The sequence below is a fragment of the Pezoporus flaviventris genome, unplaced genomic scaffold (assembly GCF_033815535.1).
Source record: "Pezoporus flaviventris isolate CSIRO_AGI_PZ_B2104156 unplaced genomic scaffold, CSIRO_AGI_Pfla_v1 ptg000031l, whole genome shotgun sequence".
NCBI lineage: Eukaryota > Metazoa > Chordata > Aves > Psittaciformes > Psittacidae > Pezoporus > Pezoporus flaviventris.
In genome coordinates, this window is record NW_026892579.1 from 30,582,852 (window position 1) to 30,595,684 (window position 12,833).

The 12,833-nt window shown below is 40.6% G+C and overlaps 1 protein-coding gene across 3 annotated transcripts in view; it reads right to left on the bottom strand.

Moving 5' to 3' along the window:
* FAM83B (family with sequence similarity 83 member B) overlaps nucleotides 1–10,523 on the bottom strand; it is a 51,661-nt gene extending 41,138 nt beyond the window's left edge. The window contains exons 1-2 of one of the 3 annotated variants that reach the window (XM_061460598.1): nucleotides 10,224–10,523; nucleotides 5,246–5,749 (exon numbers count right to left, since the gene is read on the bottom strand). In XM_061460598.1, the coding sequence (XP_061316582.1) occupies nucleotides 5,246–5,689 (444 nt within the window). In that variant the 5' untranslated portion in view covers nucleotides 5,690–5,749; nucleotides 10,224–10,523. Of the gene's footprint in view, nucleotides 1–5,245; nucleotides 5,750–9,721; nucleotides 9,844–10,223 lie in introns of those variants that run through there. The other 2 variants (XM_061460599.1, XM_061460600.1) reach the window with 2 other exon arrangements.
* Between the last annotated feature and the right edge of the window lie 2,310 nt (nucleotides 10,524–12,833).

Consider the following 12,833-nt stretch of genomic DNA (forward strand, 5'->3'; position numbering starts at 1 on the left):
GACTACCCTTACACAGAGGATGGCAGTGGGAGAAGGGGACAGGCAAGTAAAATAGTGTGAAGACTCTGAAGGCAAATCCAAGCAGATGAATTACCTGAAATGATTACCTGTTGTGAGTAGATGACAGAATTGATACTGGGTCATACAATAATAGCATCAAGAGCAAGACACGTGTTCTCTTCCAATGCACGGCATGTGCCCTGCACAATTAGAAAAGCTGCAACATGACCTCACTCTAATAAATCTACTAAAAGCTAAAAATCCTGTTTCACCTGGAAGCCATGTGGATGACTACCATGCTGGTTTTCAATGAAGAGGAAGTCCTTTAACAAAAGGGGAGTGGAAGTGAATGATGAATGCACCCTTCAGCACAGCAGCTGAATCAAAAAGCAATTCCTGAAATCCTTGTGAGGTAGAATATTTTGGCAGGAAAAATGTTGCCTATGTGGCTTCAGCTGGGAACTGAGTCTTTCTACATGTTACTCTCAGCTTAAAAAAGATATCCACTGTTTATCAGACACTCTACAGATAATGTAGAAAGCTTCTGAGTGGAATGACTATTGTATTTATCTATTCTCTCCCCCTGAATTCAGAAGATTGCTCTAGCTTTTATGAACAAACAAAAAAAATGTAGCCTCTTTCTCATCTGCTTGGACTGCTGCAATTAATGAGCTAAGACAAGCATTGCCACAACTGCAATTCATTATTATCGTTTCAGTCTGTGTTCAAATTATATTTAAAATAGTTGACAAAGTATTGTTGGGAGAGTAAAAAAAGATTGCTCAACACACCCCTGTTCTACAAATTTCCTTCTGTATAGAAACATCATTTTCCATATAGGCATGTAAATAATTTTACTTTCTTTCATACTAGACTGCAGCTGGTACTAGATTATTATTATTATTGTATTAGATACATAAGCAAACAAGATCAATAGTGAATAATAATTTTTTTTCTGAAATAACCTCTCACTTTCGCCTGAAACAAAACAAAATGGAAACAAAAGAGCCCAATCTGTAACAAAATATTTTTATTTTTATATGACTGTAAAATTAGTCAACACTTTGTTTATTTGGTTAGGTCCACTGCTCTAGAAGACAGCACAGGCATCAGATTTTGTATGTAACTCTCACAAGAATTCAAAGGAAGTCTTTTTTGACTTACTATAGACCTAACTACAGTGGGTCTGGCAAAACTTACTTTAAAGTGTAAATTAATTCCATCCCAAGGGTCTAAGTTTTGCAGCCCTTTCTCATGTTAGAAAGCCAACCATGAGTAATTCAGCAAAAACTGGGGTTTTTTTGGTTTTATTTTCCAAAACAATAACATACTAACCATCTAAATTTCTACTTAGGCTTCTAAACAACTAACATTTTTAAGTCTTACAACTATCACAAATTTTATAAATCCAGCCTTTAGACTGTTAGTCTATTTGAGTAAAATAAAATCAGTGAAAAGTATTGCATATTTATTGAATAGTGTGCAGCTTCATACATTCCATCAGAAATCCCAAAAGTATGTCAGGAAAGTCTTTCAGTGATTTCTGGCTTGTGCTGCAGATCAGCAATCCTTGGGCTGTCTGAACAACATGGTTCTTTAAGAAAGCTGGTTTAAATTCTCTCCAGGAAGAGCTGATCCTTATTTGGATATCAATGTAAAAGACTCAGAGCTATGCATTCTCTCTAAAACTGTGTAGGAATGTCTCAGTGGTGAAGACAGGAATGCAGTTAATGAAGTAAGAGAAAAACACACTGCCAGAAGGACCCTTTGGTGCTCTGTCCTGTTTTTTCCTGTTGCCTCACCCTGTCAATCATGTCTGAGAAGAAGACAGCACAAGCTGTTTCTTGCACACATGTACAAGCCTCATAACTGATGGTTTTGAGGCAACTCTTATAGAAAGTCACAGTGGAAGAGGACACTTCATTACTGAAGTCTCTTGTGTTACTTTATAGTAAGAGAAGGAAGTTCCATGTTAACCTGACACAGATGAGTAATCGTCTTGATACCATTTCCCAGATGAATAATCTTCTCAGAAAAAAATGCTAAACATCATCAGTTGTGGTTCGGACAGCCCAGTCGGGATGAGTCAGGCTGTAGGAGCACCTCAAGCTTCAGAGAAGCCGGAAATCTGCCGCTGATTAAAGGTAGAAGCCTCCTCCAAAACACACTAGAAAAAAAGCTACTAGCTTGTTTGCAAAAGCCTGTCCATCATTAAGGTCAGACAGCCCTTGCAGTGCTTTTTACCCACATGGTTATATCAGCACCTGAAAAAGACTTGTGTCTCGTTGATACAGTCACGCCAAACATCCTCCTTGTATGAACACAGGTTATGTTGACAGAGAAGGGTGGCTGGCAAGCTGTATCATTTGGAGATGAGGTCTAGTTACGCTGACAGTAAACCCATTTTGTTGACATGTTAGGTTTGACCTAAGGCACTCTGCTACCACCACACCAATCCCACAGAAGTGCTGTAGTATAGACTGCAATGTAATGTCATCCTGTGTACAATACAGTTCCTCTGCTTTAATACGAGTTCAGAAACAAGTATGGACTCATCTCCTCAAAATGGTTAGCTCATTTTCCTAGGATTTAATACTGATCCATTTCTGTAAGGAAACTCCTTATTATATTGCCTATATTTACCATGAAGGTGATGTGCATAATTCTTATGCAAATTATGTATTTAAGAAAAATGTGACAAAATTTTCTTATGACGCTTTTTCATAGTCACTGGTTTTAGTCTAGTATAGCATAGCCTTACAAATTATTTTCCTCTTTAGTCAGGAAAAAATCACTGTCAGCAAGCAAGTTGCTTAATGTTGTTTACAACATCTCTTCCTAAGGTCAAAATTAACATATGTAATAATCATTTTAAGGAGTGACACTGTGATGCACCAAGCATGAAAGAGGTCAGGAGTAAGTCCACTAATCCTTATCCTTTTGTATCTCCAAATACTCAAGTAGAATCTAGGTTTCAACTGGCTCAGCCTCCATGAATTTCTGGGCTAGTATATACAAAGAAATATATATATCAAATGGGCTCTTTCATCAGGTGAACGAGTGCAGAAACACTTTGGAGGACCTTGTAGGAGTTGGTTTCCTACTGCACCGAGTGTTCAGGTAGCCCACAGAAATCAGTGCCTGAACTTAAGCACTGAAGTTTGGTGCTTAGTTAGCTGGTATGAATACTCCCACCTCCAATAGTTCGTTTGTTTTCCCACAAAAGTTTGCTGAAATTCCCATAGATTTTGCTTAGAGATGTACTGGGTAATGTGATTTGCTGAAAAACTTGTTTATTCTTTACAGGTTTCTAGTTTTCATGTGTAACTTTTTCCTGTGTCCTTTGAATATTCTCATAAGACCACACATCTCCACTACTATATAACAAAGAGGCCTGTTTAATATAACTGTATTTTTGTAAGTTGTTTAGCAGAAGTATGTTAGCCTGTTTACAGTGTTTGCCTACTGTAAGCATGTTTTAAATACCTGACTTTATCTTAGAAGTCCTTTAAACTTTTCTATGCATCTGCAGACAGAACACTGTCTTTTAGATTTAATTGCTGTTTCCTGAAGCAACCAACACGTATCACTGTATCAACTGTTATGGTTGTTGCTGTTGAGGTTGTGCTGATCAACTAAACAAACTTTTCAGCTGCCAAATTTGACAGTGACACATCCGTAACACCCTCTTTATGACATACAAGCACTACAAATGCACCAGAGAGCCAATATGCTATGTGCTCAACCTTTTTCCAAAGCTGGGGAAGAATCATACATAATTTTTCCTCCACAGCTGTATTCAAAGGAGGCATGCCTCTTAAAATGGCATTTTACAAAGCAGCACCACCAGCTAAGACAGGTGTTAGAAAGGGACTGGATCGCATGCAGCTAGTCAGCTAGGCACAAAAAGCAGGGCAACTAGCAGGAAACAGCCTTTCTTCATGGCATTTCAAGACCTTGTGGCAAATCTGAGCTAGTATTCACAATAGAGCTAACCCTGTTTTTGTGGTTTCCCTTACACTGGATACATTGGTAGCTAAGGAGCTGCAGTTTAAAAAGATCAGGGAGGGTCTTAGGCAAGTCAGGCTCCAGCCCTGCTACATACAAAAGCAAAAAACATGGAATCTCCCTCTGAAAGGGACAAAGAGAGTTAGAAGTAACTAATTTTCCTCTTCCTTGAGCACAGAGTCATCCTAGACTGTAAACTGCAGGATGAAATGCCTAGTGATAACTCTATTATGGCAACAAATTATATGTTTTATCTAAATAAACAAGAGACATTGTAAAAAGACATTGTCCTTCCCTTCCCCACCCTTTTCAGTCCACTTCTATTGCACACGTTTACATGTACGTTTCAGCCACTGAAGTGTTTATGGATGCACTCAAGCTAGAGCCTGTCCTACTGATTTAAAGCCCACAGAGTCATGCAGAACCCAATTTATTTCAGGGAAAAAAAAAAAGGGGGAGGGTGAGTACTTCCTATTAATACTTCTGAAACATTGTCACATCTGTTTAAAGAGCTAACATGGCCCAGGGACAAACAGATATACATGCTAATACATTTTTGCATGTTTGGTTTGGGGTTTTTTTGCCTTTTAAATTGACACTGGAAAGCAAAAGGTGGTTTGTACATACAGTGCCTTATCGCTAAGGTGTAAGCTGGGTGTGCCTTAGGAAACTCAAGATGCAGTGACCCTAAGTGTAGACAAGTACACTTAGACAAGTGTCCACATTTCTTATAATTAGTCATTAGTCAGAAATGAAGGTAAGGTACACATGCAGAATCTATTTCCTTGTTGCTTAATTATTATTTTTTTTTTCTGAGCTCTCTTTAACACTTTCTGACTGATTTCTGCAAGGAAAGCTCCCTATGATGCAAGAGAAACCTTAGGATATATCCTGAAGTTGGACAGAATAGTATCACTTGATGTATATTCAACTAAAGTCAAAGAAAAGCTGTGCTAATTAGCTATGAATTTCTCATGGACTGGTCAACATTACAGTAAAATGAAAATTACGCTTCATTAATCCCTCCCATTAATCCCTCATCCTTGAAAATTAGGTTAAAAACACTGATGCATCTGGTATCAACAGACCCACCTCAGTAGGCAAAAACCTTTGTGTTTGAACTGTTAGCAGTCAGATTTTTTTTTTGAGAGAGGGGAAAAAAAAAGCCTGTAGTAAAACACAACTAGATTATTATTGACACTTCCCTCCCTCCCCCAATAACATTTTTCATGTTTACCTTTCTTGCATCTCTTATCATCTTCCGAATAGTTTCCTTTATGGTGTAAGGCTGCGCTCGTGGTGGATGGAAAAGCAGATCAATATTTGTGCCACCAGAAATTCCAGGCATTAGGTAGGGCCAACCTAAGTCAAGATTTGGAGCTTCCACATCTGATTCAATGGGCCAGTAGGTTCCCGAGGAAGAGGTGTCATCAATAGCGTGGTTAGAGGAATAAACTGTGTTTTGGGGAAGTTTGTGAACATTATTCAAAATATAATCAATTTCCTCATCTGCTAGGAACTCTGAGCATCTCTCTTTGGAAAGAAATTCTTTGTAGGCTTCCAAACCTCCTTCAATCAGAGCATCAATAGCTACTCGGTACCATTCCTTGTAATGAGGTTCAATATAGTTGTCTGATCTGCATTCATCATGTAAGGACGATAGCAAAGATGAAGTTTCCATTTTCACATATATTTTGTATGAAGTCTTTTAAACATCCGTTCATGAGCTGATGAAATTTATCTGTAAAGAGAAAAAAGAAAACAATCTGAATATTTGTAGAGATGTATGATGCACACAGATACTATTCAAAATGCTTTTCTGGTAATGTTGCTCCAAGTATTTCTAGCACCTTCCAAGAAATTTAAAACGTTTTGAAAAGGCTCAGGGATTAATATTGCCAAATGAATATTAAAGATCTAGATAAAGAGATGTTTCTGCATAAGGCAAAACAAAACATAATTAAAAGTGATTTGATGTTCTTACGTTAAAAGCTACAGCAGAGCAAGTAACACACTGAAGATCTGTACCACTAACACAAATACATACCTAATGCATGGTCCAATATGCTACCATAGGTTATGCTTCAAAACTCTTTATAACAACTGACAGAGTGGTGTTCAAATAAACACTTCAGAAACCAATTACATTTCCTACTTTTTGATGCATTACTTTTTCTCTGCAATGCATTCCTGTTTTCTGTCATCTTTGAAACCATAGTCATTCAGGTCCTTCACCTTATTATCTGTTCTCCCATGCTGATCTAATCCATTTGCTCCTCCCAAGCAGAACCAGCCTACCTCATTTCAGTGAGTTATGAGGAACTCCAGAAAGATTTATCCTCCCACATCTGGGATCAACCTCTGAATCAGCAATCTCATGTCTAGTTTCCACCCTGCTTATTCCTTCTGCCAAAAGGAGCGGCTGCTTTAATATTACCTTATTTCTTTTTTTTTCCAAAACATTAATAATAAGTAAATTGTCTACTGACAAACTTATAAATCCATTCTTACTATTTTTTAAATTTCATTTAACAAGGACTGATAGGGTTGGTTCATGCTGCAACAATTTGGGATTTAAGATACAGAGAGGACAAATGGCCAGCTTCTCTTCCTTCATGTTTGTGCAACCTCATGGGACTTCTCTAACACCTAAACTACAAGGAATTTCTGCACTGGACAGGTAAGCCACAAAAGAACCCCACAAAGGCGTGGGGGAGGAGGGGAGGCTTCATGAGCGTGGCACGTGCCTGGCCATGTACAATAGAAAGATGATACATGGTAGTAGTGTTTAATCTTTCAGGACTAGAGCATGAAGCTTAGGAGAATGCAGAAGTAGGAAGAAGTCCAACAAAGACAGAATAATTACAAAAAGCATACATGACTTATGGCTTGCAAGTTAACACTGGGTTTCCCTACAAGCCTAGTTACTGGAATAGCAGTGTAATGGCAAGCAATAATCATTCAGAGCTCTGATTTAGTTTACTGGCATGCAAACGCAACACAATTCTCTCTTCACATCAAGAACTTTCAGAAATTTTCTGAACAGTGCATTTACTTTCCACTGTCTGCTGGGAAGAGTTTAAATCTTCTTGAAAGGAAACACAAATTAGCCACATTAACCTAAAGGAATGAAAAGCAAAATCTCCATACGCTACTGATAATCCAAAATTCAATTATGTGTTCAATTAAACCAAGATTTCTGAGGAACTTGGGAACTCTGATGTTAAAAAAAGACCAAGAAAGAAAAATCCAGATCTGAGGCTGGCATCAGCATGTCATATGAAATAATTCCATTTGAATCCTGTCTCTCAGCCAAGTAGCAGGGTAGATCTTCCCAGATAGGACTGCTTTCGAGCCTGAGGGAAAGGAGTGTTTCTGGCTGCTTCCAGAGTAGCTCTTTGTGGCAGACTGGAAAGCACAGAGCAAAAAGGGATCCAACTGCTCTCCCCTGGTCGAGAATTACATGTATTCCTGTGACAGATATTCAGGACTTCATTCTACACTGCTCTCACAGGTGGAAATAGAACATTATAAAATAAGGGTGATACCATTTTACTTTGGCCAAATGCAGATACAGCCTGTGATGTAATACGACAGAGAACTGAGCACACAGTACAGACAAGACAGACAGATGCAAAGGTCAAAGTCTTATAATGTTGTAAAATTAAAGCATTCATCAGTGTCCCATGGAAGCCAATCATCTGGAAAAGGTTTTCAAGACATTTCAGATGAAGAATGAAAACCATCAAGACTAAAAATGCAGTTACTCAGCAGAGCTGTTCCTAAGAATCTGAACACTAACACAGGTGACTTTACTGAGAACCTAATAGACCCCTCTTGTAGGGCTCTCCAGGACAAGTCAGTCTCAAAACAGTGTAATAAAACAAAAAATCTTATTGTGACATTTAAGACTAAATCTGATTTTACAAAGGCAAATGAAAGATATTTCTAAAATCCTTACTACTTTGGAATGATGTGTTTCTAAAATAAGAATCTTGCCACTGATTGCATATATACAGTTGAGAAAGACTTAAGTGTTTACTTCAAAAACTTGTCTAAATCCCCTTTTTCTTCTCCTCACTCTTTCCTTTGAAAATAATATAGGGGAACAAGACTATACTTAATATGTAAAGTTGTTCAATATAAAATATTGAATGTTATGAACAAATAAAAGTCAGCATTAGTATAGTATATTGTTTGACATTTCATTGAAAACAATGAATTAATTAAATGTGGCATAGGTCAAATACAGTAACTTATGCTCAGACTTATGCTGAAAGCAAGGTATAAATATCCTGTAAACTTCAAAAGGTGAGACGTCTAGTGTAGTCTTCCAAACAAGAACAGTTATTTTGCAGTGAACATCTTTGATGTTGATCTTTTGATTTGTAAGTGCAGTTTACAAAAGAAGCTTCAAGCAGTGCACACTTATTTAAGAAAGTAAATGTAAAATCTTGTCAGCACAGAAATAAATCACAGAACAGATGAGATTCTAATTCTGGTTTTTGTCATTAAAGACATCAGCATGCCATACATTCATGAGAAGAAACAAAAGAAAACTCCCAAATAAAAATGGCAGCTTCAGGTATATTTAACAAAAGTTCTAGATGTCTTGACACAGGTATTTTCCTTCTTAGAACGTAAGAACTATGTTGTAGAAAATGTACCTATGGAACCAATACAATTTTGAACAGAGTGGCAGGGGTTGACAAAATTCTGAAATAAACATTTTGGTGTCTTCTTCAACTTCGTATAATGATTCTGCATAATGAACTTGATTCTACTCCTGAGATCAACAATTCTATAAGCAGAATGAAGCACATCTCTGGAGACGTTCAGCGCTTTATCAGGCTTCATATACATGATTACAAATTTTACTAGCATCAGGAAAGCTGCTCTTCATCCTCTGACAAATAACTTTGACTGTTAATCCCAGCCCAGAGTATCAACTATATTCTCTGCTTGGACTTAAAACTTTTTTATTGAGTGCCATTAATGGGTTTAAATAGAATTTAAACTCCAATGCAGCTGATAAAACTGAATCTTTCTGCTGCAGAACACAAATTCTGAATCCTGCACTGATGTGATCATCTTGTCCTTCTATTAACAACACACTCAGACCTTTCCAGTGCCATTATCAAGAACCCAGCAAGAAGAGAACTTTTCTTTGAAAGAAAGGTCCATGTGCCTTTCTATAGCAAGATCCCAGCTTTCACAAAAGCAGCAGATGACAACTGCCCACTGAAGAAAATGATGCAACATTCTGTGGTGGTTCCAGGAGTACAGTCCTCCAGGCTAGAGCTAGAGACAGGCAACTTCCCTGACTTACTAATATTCACAGGATTTGAAAAACTTCCCATTCAGCAACTTCAGGCTCTAACCCCAGGCTCGCACAGCCGGTCTTTGGCAAGGCCCTGGCCATGGTGCTCTCCTTCGGATATCCTAACTTTTCCAAAGGGATTGTGATTCCCTTGACAGTTTCTGCATAAAGTTTCAAGTGGTAAGTTAAACCATGGGGACGTCTTGTCACAGTCCCTTCTCTCAGGCATGGCTTTTGGGGACATCCACCTGAGGAGGTCTGACCCACGGCTCTGCTGAGGAGGCTTCCCACCGCTCAAGGGCCTCGTGTGACCGAACAAACAAGTGTTTTATGACAGCCGCCTATCACCAACCTTCGTACGAAGGAATTGTATCAAGAATAAATAATAATTACCTATAGTAAGCAGTGACGGGCAATTATTTCATTATAAACGGAACTACACTATTTTCCGTGGATGCAAAGGGCATCAGATTCAAGTGAAAAACAACGCCCCAAGCGCTCCTGCTTCTTTTTCTTTACTGTCCAGAAAGTTAACTTTCCGAGCAAAGCGGAGGCAACCAGCCCCGCGCTGGCTTCGCAGCGGGCACGTCTTACCCTGAGGACCGCATGCCCGTGGTACCCCCGCCGGGCCCTTCCCCTTCTCCCGTCAGCGCCCCACGCCGCTCGGCGCCGGCTCGCCTCAGGTGGCCGCGGCCGGAGCCGCGCCGCCGCACCCTCAACTTCGCGATCCCCGCGCCCCTGTTTCAAACGCCCCGCGGCGTCGAGCAGGCCGCTGGAGGGGCGGAGAGGAGAGAGGGGGGCGGCCGCCCCACACGCCCGCCTGCAGCCGGGTCAGACCGTGCCCGTGCCGCTGCCTCTTCCCGTCCAGGAGGAGGCGGAGGGCAGACCCACTTACCGCGCCGGTGCCCCGCTGTGGGGTCTCGCCTCCGGAGCGGCGGGGCGGTTCGACCCGGCTGCTGCGATCGCGGCGGCGGCGAGTCAAGGCGGCGCTGGGCTCATCGCAGGTACTTCCCGTCGCTCTCAGGCGCGGTGGGTGTGGAAACCAGTTACAACATGTCAGGACGGTGTCGCACCAAACCCGCCGCCGCTGGAGCGGGGCAAGGGCTTGTCTGAACTGGGGAAGCCCGGCCCTCGCGCGGAGCGAAGGGCAGCGCCTTCCCAGCGCCGCGGCGCGGCCCCCCGCCCCATTCCACCCCACCCCATCCCATCCCGGCCCATCCCTGCCCTCCGGGCCGGACGCAGGCGCCCGCGGTCCCGCGGGGCAGGGACTGTCCCTGGCCGGCAACACGGGTAGCCCCGGAGGGGCCCTGGGAGCGCGGTGCTTGTGTGCGTGGGGGATAAAGCTGAAACAAACGTTGGCTTGGATTACAATATAAACCCGTCAGCCTGGAGTCACGGTTTCCAGGTTAACTCCCTGGGAGCAAGTCACGGCAAGGGAGCGGTGCACGTTTGAGACCTTTAAATCGGGTTATGTGGGTGAGCCCCCTTTCCACAGCTCAGTTACTTTAAAATTATCTTTTGCTCGTTTTTTCTCAAGTTGGAGAAACGAACCTGAAGGCAGAACCCCCCCATCCAGGCTGCAGTGCCAGCATCATCTTCCTCAGCTGCCCAAAGGCTGGAGATGCCAATTTGGCAATCCTATGTTGGGAAACCCTTGAGAGCTTTTCTGAAGGCGCTTCCAGAACACAGTCATCTTTGTAGTAGGATCATGCAACTGCCAATGCATCAGTATGTCACATATATGCATGATTTAAGCACACCGAGGTGTAAGAACACGAGTTTTCTTTGTCATTTTAAATTAATGGCAACAGATGGAAACTTTTTATAGGTTTTGCCCATAACCTGTAGTGTTTTGTCACCCTGTAGTGAATAACTGCAGGCAGCTTTTTCACGAGCCATTTAAGACAGTGCAGTGTAACCCTGACAATTACACTTTATTGGCAATAGTTTGTCTGGTCTGGGTTTAAGCACTAACTTTTTTTCTAACCTTTACTGCCGGATAGCAAGTGCAGGTTATATCCTATTCTGAAGGTAATAATGTTCTACTGTGACTTTTTGAAGAGGATTCTTTGAGGGAAAAGAAAAAAAAGTAATATCTATACAACAATATATAAATGTATAAATCTTGTAGCCACCAGGCAACACTTTTTCTGTACAGTTAATTCAGGTAGTGTAGTGCAAAAGAAGAAATAGTTGATGTCAGTATACTCATGGACTACTCTCTGCAGACCTAAGATCTCCTGGTTTATATGGTTAGAATCTTCTCACACCCAAAAAAGAATTTCCCTGGGTTTGATGAACCATGAAGAGGAAAAACTGCTGTAAAAACAAACACACTGTAAAAGTTTACTTAGTATTTTATAGTGAGTTAGAACGCAGCACTTTTTATTCCGTAAAATGTGTGGTCCGAAAGGAGAATGTGTTTCTGTGGAAACTTGTCCATCAAGAGGTGGGGCCATGTAAATTTTTAGAAGAACAGATCTATTTTCTATAATTATTTTTGAAAGGGTAGGAAGGCAGATGGATGGTCACAAAAGCACTTTTAGCCTTGACTGAATCAGTTGGACTTTCATTACATAAAATTTACAAGTACTACTGGGTCTTTCTTTTAGAGAAATCCGTGGTTGAGTACCAGCTTAGCACAAACAAAAAGGTATAATGAGATCAGTTACAGCTGTCTAAATAAGGAAATCTTCATGGAAAAGGGACCTAGAGTTTTCTTTCTGCATTAGTATCTGTACAATAAGTTGTTTGATCTGTGCCTTTACAGGGCTCAGCTCAGTGGGAAACCAATCAAATACTGAGATCTTCAGCAACACACATGCACACATGCAATACAAATGAACAATACAGTATAAAACACTGACAATCATATTGGTAGTAATAAGGCACTATTATTGCTGTTGTTACTGAAGAGAAAAATGCACTCTCTAAATAGCCAGTACACCATACCAACTTTAAAATTAATAGGTAAACAGAACGATGAGAAGAGATGTAGAAAACTTAAACAGATCTTTTTAAATACTGAGAAAGCCCTTGCATAAAATATATAAAGAGGAGATGGCAAATGATGCTGGAGATTCTTCCACACAGTTGGGGGTTGCCTGAGTTTATCAACTGAAGCCCTCCAGTAGCTATACCAGACCAGACATTTCATAAAACCTAGCTTGGATAACATGTTTTGGAAACCAGCTACCCGCAGCCATCTGTCAAAATAAAGTACATTTTTATTCAGCAGGTAATAAACTTCCAGGTCATAAACTTCCAGATCTTACAGCCACAAGAGGCAATGGAGGCAGATGGTATGAGCAAGCTCAACAAGCTGTAAAACAAATTCTTAAACAATACATATAAAACTGGATTATAAAAGGATGAGGCAGGGATATACCGTTTAGTATCCTTACTCCTAGAGTTGTGGAGCTGCAGCAGTTTGAGGGGAATGGACTGCAGAAACTGGCCAGGCTCTCATTTGCTTAAACAGCCCTTCCTTTTGCCGTTGGAAATG